We start from the raw sequence: 15,557 nt of genomic DNA on the forward strand, positions 1-15,557 counted from the left end.
GGCAGATGCTCAGTGAAAAGACACTCTGCACTAGCTCTGGAGCCTCTTTATCCTTTCTGTTCCTGGGATGAGCCCTGGCCTGCGAAACAGATGCCGGCGTTGCTCGAGCTCTGGTGAGCCAAGGCACAAAACCCCGGGTTCCGGTGGGAGGGGAGCGGATGAGCGGCGCTCAGCCCCCACCTGGATCGGTAGCGTCTCTCCCCTCTCTTTACATTCCTGCTAGATGAGCATCTGGGAGCTTTTCGGGGAAGGGGGGGGATGGGGTTGCAGCTTCTCTCCCTCTTTCCCCCACCAATCCAACCCCCCTCCTTTTAGAGGAGCAGGGAGATGGCTGGAAACCGGCGGCCGGGGCGGGGGGCGTGGAGGCGAGGACGCCCGCCGCCGCTGGACGAGGTCTGCTCGCCAGCTTTGCTGGGCGCATCTCCCCACCCCATGTGATTATATAGCGCCTGGCACGTCCCCGAGTCCATTATCGGAACGGCGCGTAGCGGGAGGAGGGAGGAGGGGAGGGAGGGAGGCGCGGCGGCGGCGCGCACAGCGAATTTCGGCGGCGGCGGCGGCGGCAGCAGCAGGAAGCGAGCGAAGGGAGAGCGAGGAAGGCGCTTAGCAGCGGCGCGGCGCGGCGGGGAAAGCAGCGGGGGCGGGGGGCGCCTCCCTCCTTCCCGGCCGCCTTCTCTCCTTCCCAGCCGGCACTGCACCCCGGGCCCCGCCGGCCGGCCGGCTCCCTCCCCGTCTGTCTATGTCTTTTTCTGACTCCAGCGCAACCTTCCTACTCAACGAGGTAACTTAACATTCACCGCGCAGCCGCCGCCGCCGCCTCCCACCACGCCGAGCGCAGCCCCCTGGCCTCCTCTGCCCGTTCCTGCCTTCTCGTCTTCGCTCCCTTCCTCCTGCCGCCCCGCCACTCCCCATCCGTGACAAGAGCCGTCTTTCTTGCCCCCCTCTCGCCCTCTCTTACCCACCCGCGCCCGTTGCAACTCTGGGCAGATCCGGAGACCCCGAGAGGCGGCGGCGGCGGCAGTGGGAGGGCGGACGATGGGGAGAGGGAGAGGCTGGCAGCGACGCGTCTTCCTCGTCTCCGTCCCGTCCCCACCATGCCGCGCATTCTGGTTGTATTTTCTAGATCCGGGAGCGGGAGGGCGGGGGGCGTGAGAGGGGAGGATGCTCGGAAAAGGCGAATTAGAGAGCCCTCTTTTGCAAAATCTGGCGTGAAAAGAACCGGAGTGGAATAACTGGGCTTCTGCCCAACTTTCGATGGGAAAGGAGATGGGGAGGGCTAAGCTCGTGGCGGGCAGCAGCGCTGGCATCGAGCTCAGAGAGGCATATGGAGGCAGAGCTTGGAGGAACTGCAGGGGGGGAAATCCCCATCTGGCCCCATTTCCTGCAAAGCCCTTTCTCCTTCCTCCCCCACCGTCGACCTCACGCCGCCTAGCGCCCCCTCCACCTTGTCCGCATGTAAGAGAAGCGCCCAGGTCGGCAGACGGCAAGCATCCGTCCTAAAGTTGCTGCTGGACGGGGTGGGCGAGGGCGAAGGTGCGTGCCTTCTAGTGCGGGATGTGGCCCAGCGGGTTGGGGGTAGCCTGAGCAGGCAAAGGGGAGCGTGAAGCCGGAGGTGACAGCAGGGGGGAGGGCCCTGGATCAAAGGATCTATGGGTGAATGTCGCTCAGGGCTGCCAGGGAGGGTGGGAAGCGCTCGTTTGGCAAGGAGTGATGTGGCACTTAGTTAAGGGATGTGCAAGCAATTAGGGCGGTTGACTCTTGGATCAAAGCTGCTGCTGAAGAAACTCGGGATGGTGCGCTGTGGGAACCACGGCCTGGACTTCCCTTCTCTTCCCTTCCCTTCCCACATTCCTTTGCTTGTTCAGTCTCTGTCTCCCCTGCCAGACCCGTGCAGGTCCAAGAAAGCTTTCCCCTCCTGCACGTACTAACTGGCTGTATCTGTCAGGCACCCTTTTCTGCCACCCCTAGGAAGAAAGGTTTTAATGTCCCACGGATCGCTTTGGAAACGCAAAGGGGTTGGCCCCTGAGGATGCACTAACCCCCCCCCTTCACCTCCAGTGGGGCTGCCTTACAGTTCTGAGCCCCTTCTCGATCGCTGGACCCTCCTCTCTCCATCCTTTTGTTTCCCTTCTGCTGATCTGCGCCACGCCCATGCCCCCCCCCGGTCCCTTTCGTGCGGCTCTCGCCCAGCAGGTGCAGGCAGATCTGGACAGTCCCGTGGCTGTTGCTCGCCTCAGCTTCCTGCCTGCCTGCCTGCCTGCCTGCCCGCCCGCCTCGCTCGCTCGCTCCCTCCCCCCTCCCTCCCCGCCTGCCTGCCTGCCTGCCTGTGTGCCTGCCCCCAGGGGAGGGCTGGTGGGTGGGCGCTATTGTTTTTGCCTTGCTGCTGAGCCGAGCTGAGCCACAGCATCCAGGGTGGGGAAGTCTGACAGAGAGTGTGCTGACCAGCGTTGCAGTTCTGTGCCATTTGCTGCCCCCGCAACCCAGCTGGGGCCAGGGGGCAAAGCGCCGGACACCTGTCTCCCCTCCTCTGCCCTCGTTCCTGGACCATCCTTCCCCCCACCCCCATGTATGAGGACTCCTATTTCCATGGATTCGAAGACTCCGAGGTGGTGAGTCGACAGGCCGGGAGAAGGGGCTATTTTAAGCAGGGGAGCCGCCCACCTTGGAAGGGACCTGGCATCAAGTTGGGGGAGGGCAGGAGTCAGTTCTGGAGCTATTGAATGACGATGTTGGAAACTTGGGGCAGAGAAGCTGGGGAAGGAGTGCAGGGGGTTCACCCAAGGATGGGTGGAGTAAGGAAATGTTTCCAGCACAGTTGCAAGTGGCATTAGTTGGGCATCTTCGATGGAGCAGCAGTAACCATGCCAGCGGAATTGCTGAGTTGGGGGGCTGGTAGGACTTGCTTTCCTTAGCTTCTGTGTGGATTGGGGGCGGGGGGGGGGTAGAATAGTTAGGGACTTAAGATCCTCCCCAAGGAAAGGAGGTGGTTGGCTTTGGGTAGGTGGGGGTGTTCTGTTGGTAACTGGCTTAGGGGATACTCTTCTGGCCTCCTAAGAAGTGAGCTTTCCTCTACTACCTCCCCCTGCTGGCCGGTGAGTGTAAGGCACAAAAGGTGGTCCAGTGAGTAATAGGGGAAGGCACCTGGTGTGTTCCCAAGCCCACACAGCAACTATTGCGTGGGAAGGGGAGGCTTTACACTTTCTTGGAGCAGGAGCACTGGGGATAGTGCAAACAGGGTGGATTCCAGATTTGGCCAGACTTAAGAGTAGATCCACTGGAATCCATGAGACTTAAGCTGGTCATGCGGTTTAGAGCAGCCCCACTGGAATCAATGGAACCTAAATTAGTTGTGCCTGACTTGAGTCGCATTGATTCCAGTGGGTCTACTCTAAGTCGCAAGGTTATATCTAGGACTAACCCTCAGTTCGTACATGGGAGCTTTCCAGCTGAGCATGCCTTTTGGAGGCAGAGCCTTGGTTGCCTGTCCTCCTACACAGTTTGGAGAAGGGGTGGGGAAAGCATCAGTCACCCTTGAAGAGGGAACCCAAAAATAGTTCCATTCTGAAAGAGGAGGTGGCACTTCTTTTACCCAGTTGTGCAAGCTTCAAAGCGTTGCTGCAAAAATCCTGGATGGGAAGTTTGTAGGGCTGTGACAGGGCATGAATAAGAAAAGAGATTATTTGGGAAAGTAAGGGAAGGGAAGAGTGCACTGATAGGGCTAGAAGAACTCTCCATGTGTGAGCCAGTTCAGCAGATCTGGACTGAACCTCTTTGTCAATCTCTCTGGGAGCCCATCAATAATAAGGCAGGTGCCGGGGTCTCCGCATGATGCCGGAATAGTCCTTTTCATGCCCAGACCTGGTACTTCCTGCTCACCCGGCTGGGGTCAGGCATCCACGGCAGGCGCAGCTGCTCCGCTTTGAAATGGGTAGGCGGGTGCCGGCAGGAGGAGGCAGCTGATCAGATGACACGGCGGAACTGGGCTGTGTGGGACCCCCGTGGCATTTCCCAGTGTGTCTGCCTGAGCTGGGGGTGGGGGAGAAGCACAGCACACTGTAACTGTGAGATGCCTCCTTCTCTCCCCCCTCCCCATTTTTAGCACCTCTTGCCTAAGCCATAAACACTTTCGAAAGACTGTGGCAGGGTATGATTTGTTCTTTTTCTCCGTGTCTGTTTCTCACCCCCGTGTGCGGAGAGAGGGAGATGAGAGGGAGAGAAGGAAGGTGCAGAACGGATCGATGGCACAGGTGCAAGACATACCTGGGGCCACCAGCCTTCCTCAACCTGGTGCAAGCCTCATGTGTTTGACTAAAGTTCTCATGGTCCCAAATTGGGGCGGGGGGAACCATTGGCACTTGGGAAGATTGTTCTGTCCCAAGATTGGGAAAAATATCCCAGATTCCTAAGTGCCCAGGAATCCCCGCACTTGCTACTTCACCTCCAGTCTTGTTGCCTGGTTTACAGATTTATTTGTTTTTAACGCATAATTATTTATTATATGCATATTCTGCTCTCTTTTTAGAAGCTTAAGGCAGCATGGTTCTTGTCCTTACCCCTTCATGTCCTCACGATAACCCAACCCTGGAGGGAGGGAGGGTAGGCTAAAAGAAAAACAGCTTGACCTAAGGTCACTCGGAGCTGCAGGGCTGACCCAGGCACTGGATCTGGGTTTTCCCGACATGGTGCCTTCCAGATGGGCCTTGAATGCCGCCCCCTGCACGCAGCGTGGCCACTGGCCATTCAGTCTGGGGATGGTGCTTGCCCATGCTGTCTGGAGAGGACAGGCACTGTGGTCCAAGGCATCTAGAGGGCACCAGGGTGGAGAAGGCTGCAGTATGCTGTCCATATGGAGCTCCTCCTCCACCCTTCCGAATGCGTGCTGCTGCATCCCAGCTCCCTTGTCCGTATGGAACTGCTCAGAGAACACATTCGGAGGTTTCCTCCCCACATTGCTTCAAATCAGGGTAGGCTGAATGAGAGCCACAGTCCTGCCCATCCATCTTTCTGCCCCTCCATGTGCCACAACCTCCCTCCACACCACTTCCCTCTCTGTAGCCTTCCCTGGGGTAAGCAGCTCATTAACAGTGCACCCCCCCCCTTTCCATGCACAGGATATAGAACCTCCTTGTTTTGTGGGTGTTTCATTCCTCTAAAAGATGAGAGCTAGGCCATGCTCAGGATGACGGCTGAGGCTGGAAGGCAGCTTGGTCAAGCGGTGCAGCTTTCTGCTGGGCACAGAAGAGGGAAGGAGGGAGGGTTCACTGCTCATTGACAGCTTGGATCTTAAGCTCCTGGGCTGAGGTTCATTTTTGTCTCAGGGGACAATACGTGCAGCTGTGACAACACAGATAGGGCCAGAAAGAGCTTCTCCCTTCCACCGAAGTGAAGGGGCAGTTTAAAGATTTGCCACTGGTGGCTCCAAGTCTTGTTCTTTATAGATTCATCTCTTAGATACCTGCACATCAAACATTCAGATAACAAGAAGGTACCTCTCTCAGGCTTACTTTGAGCACAGCCTCTGACAGGGCTCTCTTAACCTTAGGTGGAATACGTTTCAGGCAACAGGAAAGGGAGGGAGAGAGCAGACAAAATATTGGTCATGTGCAGTGCCTTTCCCTTAGCGCTTAATAACCACAGTCATAGCCAGTGTGTGTGACCTGCTGTTAGTGCAACTAGTTCCCAGGGCAGTGGGGTTTTGAGGGCAAAGGACACGACTTTTGATTGAGCTCTTGCACTCTTCCTCTTTTCCTTTATAATGAAACAGAATATAGCTTCCTTTTCTTCTGTTTGTTTTTCTTTTCAGGTTAATGGCCAGACTCCAGCATAAGTAGAGAGGAAGTTTGTTGTATGCATAGTGTATTTTGTTTCACATCTGTACTTCTTCCCTTTCCCTGAGTGGTGGGGAGTGCAGAGAGTAACTTTCAGACGAGACGAGACATCATGATATCATCTTCATATAATATAAGCCTGGGAAATGAGATCCTTTAAAAAAATCCTAGAAACAAAATCGGTAGCTCTGTAACCCTATGATGTTCCATGTGTGGAAGAGTTTAGTGAGAACTCCCTTTCAAAACAACATAGCCATTTGTCAAAATATAATCAAGGATAAAGGGAAAAATTGGGAGGAGCAAAAGGAAGACAATCTGCACAAAAATGCATACAATTCCACATAAAACTGGTAAAATGGTCTAATACAGCAGTATGCTACCTACCTGAGTAGAGTTGGGTTCCTGAGTGTATGCAGAGTTTACTGTAGAGAGGTTGGTATGAGAGAGGGAGGGAGAGAGACTCTTAGGTTCCAGTTAAGTGTTATAAGGATTAACCTTTCACTTACGGGGATCTCAGTTCAGCAAAAGCTGCCCATAGTAGAGACTAGATGCTGTTTTGTTCAGTATTATGATAGGCTTCATCTTGCCATCAGTTATCCAGTCAGCAAATCAGGTAATTACTTAGAGACTGGACCCACCTTCCTCTCAGCTGCAAATATCCATATCAAAAGCCCAAGGTGGTTGGAACCAGTCAGCCTATTACAGAAAGCACCCTAAGGTTTTGATCATATTTTGGAGGACAAAAAAGTGAAAGAAGGTTATTTAAGTTTTTGGGGCTTGTCCAACAGGGTGCCAACCAGCCAGATTCTCTAGGAGGCACTGTTGAACTACATTTGAATGTAGGGGTTTAGTTAGATCATCCTTCTACATTCCAGCATGCACAAGTTAAGCCAGGACAGAGAAAAAGCTCGCAGGCAGACAAGGGGATATGTGCCAAAAGAAGCATCTGCACACCAGAAATCCAAAAAGCATCCTTACCATTCCTATCCAAATAGCCCTCCTGTGTTTTTCTGCCACTTCTTCTATCTTTTTCCTTAATAGAAAAGCATAATTAGGGGGGAAAGATAGAAAATGTATTTGGATTGTTAGCAAAAGGTGGGCTTCCCACTTGGGTCTACTTTTGCTGCCTAAGAGGAACAGCAAACAGAAAAGGGGCACAGTAACCAAGCTTTGCCAAAAAAAAAAAAAAAAAATTAGCACCAGAAGCAAACAAACAAACAAGCACCTCTCCTTGATGCTGGCAATAAAAACACCACAAGAACAAATTAAATAACGAGCAATTTGCTGTCTTTTCATGACATCCCAAATCAGCTGCCTGAGGCAGCTGCGTCACTCAGCCTAATGCTAGGCCTGGCCCTGTGATATTCGGCTATTCTGGCACATGTTACTTGCGCATGTGTGTGACAAATCCCTGACAGTTATAAAATAAATAAATGCAGTTTGTGGAGGCTGAAATGTGAAGTGGAAGAGGAGTGGTGAGAGGGACTGCTTAGCCCTTTCCCGACCAGCTCTTTTTCTGCTCAATATTACCTGCTCCCGCAGCCAGGAAAAGAAAAATGGGGAAAGTGTTAAGTAGTTCCTTTCCTTATTGTTCCTCCACTTAGAACTGCAGCCTCTCACAGCTACTTTTTACTTAAAACAAAACCAGAAACGAAATTTCTCAGGGCCTCTTTACATGCATTTCCATATAATGTATGGGTTTGTTTCCATTCTGGATGTGTGGAGAACAGCAATTACAGTGCCTGTTGTCCTAAGAATATTATGCTAACTAACCTAAAATGGGGCTTTGAATTAGAGGACATTTGTGCTCATGTTTAATATCTTATCTGTCTAATATCTTGCAGAGGGATATGCAAATCGCAATGCTGGAGAGGTCTCTGTGTGTCCCAAAATACACTGCAGGTGCTTCTGGACTGAAGGATGGGAGGGATGCACTCTTATCACAATCATCCCAAATTACTGTGCAGCTTTCCCATTTTTTCCCGTCATATTTTTTTCCTCATAAGGGAAAAGATGTAATAGGCGGTGGAAAAATACTGGAAGGCTACAAATGGAGGACAACAGCGCCTGGTTCCCCCCTCCCCCTTTCACTGCAATTGCACAGTTAAAGTGTCATCCGGAAGCATCCAGTGTCAGGGCAGCTGTAGTACAAGAAGAGGAGAAATGTAAGCAGGCCATAATAATCCTCCTTTTTGCTAGCAGCAGCCTCTGTTCACTTTGGATCCTGCAGTTTCCTTTGTTAAATCTGAAAGGGTGCATTTACACCTTTTGTTTCTGCTGCCATGGCCAGCTTTTATTAATCAGGTGATGCAAATTTGCAGTGTGCTCCTTTCATCCATTTGGTTCTGGAGCTCATCTAACTAGCCCAAGGTGGAAAACTTTTGTTTTGAATTATACGTCCCATCAGCCCTAACCAAAACAGCTAGTGATGAGGGCCAAAACATTTTGGGAACTACCAGTTGCCTGTCTGACCTATCTCAATATAATTTCTAGCTCCAGTGTGGCCTTCTTTATTTATCCTTTTTCCCACCAGCCAGCATGGTTAGGAATCTCAAGCAGGTTCCCTCCCATCCTTATCTTTCAACAAATCTGCTCATTTCCCTTCAGCTCTTTACTGTCCTGCTGTTTACCTTTCCATGCTTGCATTTTGAAACAGATTCCTCCACTTCCTTTGATGTCATCATTTGCGTATTCATTCCCTTTATTTCCAGCTTTCAGTCTTTGCAAACCATTGCTTTTGTCACCGAAATAGCACCACCCCTGCACAAAGAGGGCAGGCTTGGTGCAACCTTATGATTTACAGGAGTACAGACATCTTTAGGGGAAAGACCCCTAAGAGTGGGGAGAACTCCCAAAACAGCCCTGTGAGAACCAAATGTACTCAATGACCACTGGGATGGTCGCTCTACCTGGGCCCATGCATCTCTAGCCCCAAATCTAGTTCTCAGGGGTCCAGATCTATTTGTGTCCATTGGTGTCCCCTCACCTTAATGGCCATGTGGGGGCAATTTTCAGGTGTGATTGCAATTGGGGAGGGACAGGTCAACTCTCCCCTGCAATGTTCATACCCCAGTATCCTCCCCTCAAAGAAATTAAACTTAGGACAAAGAAGTTTCTCCATTTGGGATGTTCTGGATCGAAATGTAAATTCATCAGACCAATGATTTTAAGATATTTGAAATGCGAATTTAATTGGCTGGCTTTGCCTCCTGTGCAAATATTATTTGTAAGGATTTCAGCATTCTTACATATAGATATAAATTAGTATATATGCAGATATGCATCCCATGGACCCAGGCCCTGGTTATTTTAAGTGCCAAGTAATGCTCCAGTGACTACAAAAAGCTGAATGACTTGGGGTGGGGGGAATGGGAAAGGGGAAAGGGAAAGGGAATGGAATGGAGTGGCTAGAACCCCAAACAACAGCATTTCACACTGTAAAGTTTTGTTGCAGGTTCTACTGGTTACATTTATATCCCACTTTTCATTCAGTATTGAACTCAAGATGTCATACATGAGGTTCTCAAGTAGTTTCACATCCAGACAAAGACCTGCTTAGCTTCACTAGGTTGCTTCATCCTGTACTTTTGTTTAGATGCAGTGAGACTTTTGGCCTCATCCTGCTCTACTTCCTTAGAGCATCGGAACCTCAATTTCTCCATTACTTCTTTATGTCATTTAGCAGTTATTTATTTAGCGTATGATGAGTTCATGACGAGAATAAGCAAATATATGCACACAATCCACACATATATATACAAAACTTCTGCAGGGGTACAGCCATGGCCTCATAACTGGATGTCTAGTTTAGCTAACCAGGCAATTGCCTCTGGTGTTGCTTTGTGCAGATCTTCTAAGGAGCCAGGAAATGCATGTCTTGGGCATTCTTGCACAATATATTTGATAGTTTGCACACTGGCACCACAGATGCAACAAGCAGAATCTTTCCATCCTCATTTATACAGAGCAGAGGCACTCCTTCCAGTATCACATCTAATTCTATTCAGTTTCATCCAGACAGAGCAAGGCAGGTTAAAGCCAGGGAGATTGAAAGAGGGGTCACTAATGGCCAAGCTGCAATAAGGCAACTTGGACCATTCTTCTCTCCAAGCATTCTTAGGATTGAACAGGGCACACGTAAGATAAATGGCTGTTTTCCAAGCTGCCCTACGAGATTTCAGCCTTGTGACAGTCTGTGCAACATCCTGGTGAATAGGGAGGGTCTTGTTATTCAGCATCCTTGACCATAACCGAGCGAGAGCATGTTGTCTTCTAATGTGGGGTGGTGTCATGTTGCTGAGTACTGGTAACCAGTGCAGAGGGATGGGATACAATGTGCCAGTGATGATAGCATGGTCTGGCAGAGTTGGACATCAACCATTCAGGCGTGGAAGCTGTTAAGCCACCTGCTAGTATGACATCCCACTGTAGAATAAACCAGTGAAGGATGGAGTCCGAGGTTATGGGGCTGGGAAGGGAGAAGGTCCTTTCCACCTACTGATGCCCCAGATGCATGACTCCTATCTCTTTAATAGTACTCATTTAGCATGAAAATCCCCAAATTCCTTTCTCTGGGACATGCAAGAGCTTCATTTAAGCAAGGGCATAGGTCCAAAATTGTTTTAGAATATAAAACTCATACCACTGCCCCGTAGTAATAAAGTGGGAGAAGAACAAAGGACATGTGCAAGCCTATAGTCATTCTTAGCAACTTAACCTGCCTTAGAAAAATAAAAGAATGATGATGACAATAATTCCCCTGATAAATGGGAATCCAACTCTTTTTGAAACACCAGTGCTTGAAATTGAACTACTACATACTGAGAAATAAAAATGCAGCTATTGTGTTGTATGACATGCATTTGACAGTTGTATCACTTTTAATACTAACAGCAGGACTTGTCACCTCTATAACATTTTTGAGTGTTTATGTTTTTGCATAAGCCCAGCAAACATGGCAAGGTAGGCCAGAATTATGATCCCCTGGGTTGTAAATGAAAGAACTTCCCTAAGGCCTCCATACAAGTTGAAGATGCCGCTTAGGAGCTTCTTGGTGCACTACTGGAACAGCGGAGCCACTGCGACCTCTCTGGAGGCAGCAGTGGCACAGTTTTGAGGGAAAGGAGGAGAGCAATGGGAGGCAACAGCAGCATGTGGTCTTTTAGCCATTGCAACACACCCTCTCTCATCTATTATAATGTAAAATTGATGAAAATACCTACAGAACAGGGGTAAGAATGAGAGAGTCCCTGAGCACATGCTTTTCCTTCACCTCTGAGTAATTATATCCAATTGTGCATTAATTTGGAATTATGCAGAAAGAAGCTTCAAGGCAAGGCTCCGTGAAAATAAAGGAAGAGGGGAATGCTCTTTTCCCACTTTCAAGGGGGCTGCCTTGAATACACAGGCCCGGTTCTGTCCACTGCAAACTTCAACTCATCCATAGGGCAAGGGGGGGAGGGGTTGTAAGCCAGTACTTGCTGTGCTATGTCTTTGCGTTAAACTGTACAGCAGCCTTTTCCAAACTGGTGCTTTCTAAAAGTTTCGAACGATGACTAGCAGCGTCCCTGGCCTTGCCTGGGGCTTATGGGAGGTCTAGAACCTGCAAAGGGGAGGCCGGTAATGTGCGCACGCGCTCCCCCTCCTCAGCAAGTCGAGTCTTTTTAGTCCCGCAGTGACAGAAGGGGCAGAAAGAGGCTTTCTCCGTCAGGCTCCCGTCGCGTGTCTGCAGGAACTACAAGCTGCCAGGCTTAAGTCACGCAAGGGTTGCTTCCGCCGTGTGCTGTGCGTCTTCATGGGGCGAAGTCTTTTCTGAAAGCCGCCCTCGGCTTCGGAGATGGAGGTGTTGCCCCTGGGGGCAAAGACGTTTGTTTCTCCAGTTTGCCCACTTTTGAGGACTTCGCGTTTCCCCGCGAAATTCCACGCCCGCCTCACACCAGGAGCACGGCGCGAATCCTGTGCGTGGCTTCCCACGTGCCTCTCTTTCGCCACGCGGCAGCCGGGAAGAGCGCGTGTCGTGGCGGCTTCCCGGCGCGTGTGCAGCCACAGACGCGTGTGGGGGATTCGTGCAGATGAACGGGTGGTCCCGTGTGCAGCTGCTAGTGCAGCAGCAACGAGACTGAGGCAGAAACCCTCGCCGCCTCCTCCGAGCAATTCACCCGCTGGGCCTCCAACCACACCCCAAAGTGGATTCTTCCGTGGAGAGTAAGATCGGGCGTGCTCCGTTCACACGGTCCCTCGTCTCGTGCTGCTGCCGCCGCCTTCCCAGGCCGTTCCCCGCTGGTGTCTCCCGCGTCGCTTCTCCCCTCCGGTAGAGCAGCGCCCACTCCCGCCGCCGCAGCCGCTGGAGACGGAGGGAGAACAGAAGCTGGCATTGCCGCTACAGCTCTGCATTTTTGGAGCGATGCTGTTGGGCGGAGGAGCGGGGGCAGGGCAGAGAAGATGGCTCCACACGGAGAGACAGGCTGAAAAGCCTCCTCACCCCGTCGTCCCTGCATTGGCTTCAGCGCTGACTTAAGAGTCACACGTGTTCGAAGGTGCACACGTGTGTTGCAATGTCAAATAAGTGCACTTCTTTTGTTTTATTTCAAGGAAGAGTCATGTAAGGTAATCTGGAAGCGGTTGCTGCTTAGCACCCAAAATAGGTGCCTGCAATCTCCGCTCCTTGCTGTGATGTTACCCTGGATTTTCATCTGTGAAAATAATATGGCAGAGGGAGAATACCAGTGCGAGGTCCACCCGTGAGTGCACCCTTCTCGTTAACGGAACGTTGGGGGGGGGGCAGCCCGGGTTTTAGAGTCCAAGTGTGAGCAGGTTTTCCTCGGCTGAAAGGAAAATTTGAGGAAGATGGGTTTTGCCTGGCACAGCAGCCATACGGTGCCCCAGTTACAAGAGCCCTCCCTTCTATGCAAGCTATTAAGACAGCCTTCCCCAACCAGGTGCTCTCCGGATGTTTTGCATTACTACTGTTAGCATTACTGAGCACTGGCTGTGTCTGGGAGTAGAAGTCTAAAACACCTGGAGGGGAACCTGGATGGGAAAGGCTGTATTAAGAAGTAGTGGACCCTGCCCTGTGTAACGAACGTAGTGGAGGGCAGTGGGGAGGGCTTTAGCGTAAACTTCCTGAGGTTCACCGATGGAACTTTCTCATCATCCCTTTGTTAGTTTTTAAAGAGTTGTTAACTAGCATCCATTCTGTCAAAATATGTTTCCAGAACAGGCACACAAATGACACCCTATTGTGAAGATTAGTGATATAATTTACATAAGTGCTTTGCATATTTAAAATGTGCTATATAGGAAGTGGCAATGAGTTAGTTTTAGGATCCAAAGTGCAATCTTTAGTGGTTTCCCAGTAAGGCCACCATGGTGTTAGCATCTCTGCACCTTGTGGTCCAACTGCCAGGTGGTCAGAGATGCTGACTTTCCAGAAAGGTTAGAAATAGAAGCCACTGCCTTATACGGAGTCAGGGCCTTGGTCCATCCATCCCAGTATTGTCAACACTGACTTTCCAGGCACCCACTGTATGCAAAGCAGGTGTCCTGTGCCCCCCCCACCCCAGTCACAGCTCCTCCCTGAGGCTACATACTCTTCACCACATCCATGTCTCTTCTTAATCAATCCTTGCTCCTCTTCATCAATATCCTTTTTTGCTTATATTAGAGTTCAGGGGTTCTTCCAGCCCTTCATTGTATGTTAAACATAGGATGACATCCAGATGGATCACATATTTCATAATTCATGAGCAAACACAGTGGAGTCCTTTCCTGCAAAGAATTGCAAATGAAAATTAAGAAAGAAACACACACAAGAAAGGAAGGAAAAGCGAAAGTTGGCAAGTGATGATACACAAGCAAATGCAGTTAACATGTGCATATAAATGGATTAGAGTTGGAAATGGGGACTTGCTCTATTTCTGCTGAAGGCCATGGAGAGAAAGTGGGGTTTGAGGAGGGAGTTGTGGGAAAGTGGGGGGGGGGCGCAGAATCTCTTGCATGTTGCTAATGCTCAGAATATTTTGTATAAAGTACAGCAAGGCAGTGGCAGAATGGAGATTGACAGCTTGGCTGCAGGAATTTGATTATAGGAAAACAGGGAACAACCACAATATGATTTAGCATTTATACAGCATACTTCAAGTGTTCAAAGTGCTTCACACAGATTAGTTCAGTAATCCTTGCAACAACAGTTCTATTGGGAAAGCCATTATTATTATCTTCATATTGCAGACTGAGGCAGAAGAAAGGGGGGTGGAAACTCATGCCACAGAGAGACTGTCTGAAAAACTTATTCCTGAAAAGCTGTCTGAGAACTCACCAGCTGTGTAGAAGTTGCTACCTTTTTTCTGACTCTGTTCTTGTACAATCTGACATACAGAAATGGAAAAGGGGAAGCTTCCCAGCAGGTAGACACTGGAAAATCCTCAGCTGCTAATTTTTTGTGCATTGGGTTGATGTTTAAGATGTAGGAGCAGAGCCAGTAAAAACAATACAATGCAACATGGGATAACTCTGCTGTTATGCCTTAGTAGTGGCTGTCATACAACAGGACTTGATCTAATTTCATATGGTCAAGATTATCCCTATTATCTGTCCCTGTTTTGCCTTTGGAGAGATTTTAGAATGGAAAACATTAGCTTTCTTTGCACCATACTGGTTGTTGCTGTGTTCAAATTGTAGCTATTTTGTAAGAGCATTCACACACACACACATACTCTAATCTATTCGATATTGTTGAAAGTTTTGTAAACTAGAGGTTCTTAGGGCTGCCTTACTAACAAACCGTCTTCTAAACCCAGTTTAGGACAGGTTAGTGCAGGCTTGTGATGCTTTAACTTGAAGTCTTGCATTGAGCAGGAGTTGAACTCAATGGCTTTATGGGTGCTTTCCTACTCTGCTATTCTATGGCTCCCAATGTGGTGCCCTCCAAGTGATTTGGACTACAGCTCCCAGCATTCATGACCATTGGCTGTGTTGGCTGGTGCTGACAGGATTCAACTCAAAACATCTGGAGAGCACAAGGTTCAGAAAAGCCTTCAGCAATCTATGTGCGGGGGGGGGGGGAATCTTTTTTCTGTGGAGTTTAGTGTGAAATTAGGGATATTCTAAATGCAAAAGTATATTCGTCCCCATCCAAGAGTATGCAGTTTTAATATTAACCCTACAATCTAAGACCATGGATTATATATGTCTGAATAAACATTAATTTAGGAACCAGCATCTCTGCAATGAGCAGTTTAAAGTAGGTAGAACTTGCTCAATTGCCACCTCCCAGCTGTGGTGGAGACTAGCAGGCCCTTACAGTAAGTTTGGAAAAGCATGTTTTGTGGACCAAAAAGCACAGGGCTGAAAGCTACCAGTCCTCTGTTCCCTGGGAATACAGGTGGAAGGTGACACTTAAAAACCTTCAGTCTGAATGCACACATTTGCAAGTTTTTAAAAGTCACGAATTTACAAAATCCATATTGAGCTGGCTCAGGGTCACAAAAAATATGCAAGCATTTGAGTTCTCCAGATCACATAGTGAGGCAAGATGTTACAAAATAATAGCAGTAGCAGAAATTCCTCCCACTTTCCCTGCAGTTGTCATTCTGGAAAGAACAATCCATCTCCAGGGCCCAAATCCAGATGTCATTCTTAGTGTAGCAATGGCTAATTCAAACCTCTTTGCTTACAGTGGGTCTTCTCTAAGTATCCCATCCTGATCGAAATCAGGATCCCCTTCCAGAC

At 49.6% G+C, this 15,557-nt stretch overlaps 1 protein-coding gene across 1 annotated transcript in view; it reads left to right on the forward strand.

Annotated features, from left to right (window-relative positions):
* The first annotated feature begins 2,500 nt into the window (after positions 1-2,500).
* Positions 2,501-15,557, forward strand: part of CACNB3 (calcium voltage-gated channel auxiliary subunit beta 3) — a 33,501-nt gene continuing 20,444 nt past the window's right edge. Inside the window, exon 1 of the mRNA XM_044421893.1 lies at positions 2,501-2,609. Coding sequence (XP_044277828.1) covers positions 2,565-2,609 — 45 coding nt within the window. The 5' untranslated portion in view covers positions 2,501-2,564. The remainder of the gene's footprint in view (positions 2,610-15,557) is intronic.

This window comes from Varanus komodoensis, unplaced genomic scaffold, assembly GCF_004798865.1.
Source record: "Varanus komodoensis strain SLA01 unplaced genomic scaffold, ASM479886v1 scaffold12, whole genome shotgun sequence".
Classification (NCBI taxonomy): domain Eukaryota; kingdom Metazoa; phylum Chordata; class Lepidosauria; order Squamata; family Varanidae; genus Varanus; species Varanus komodoensis.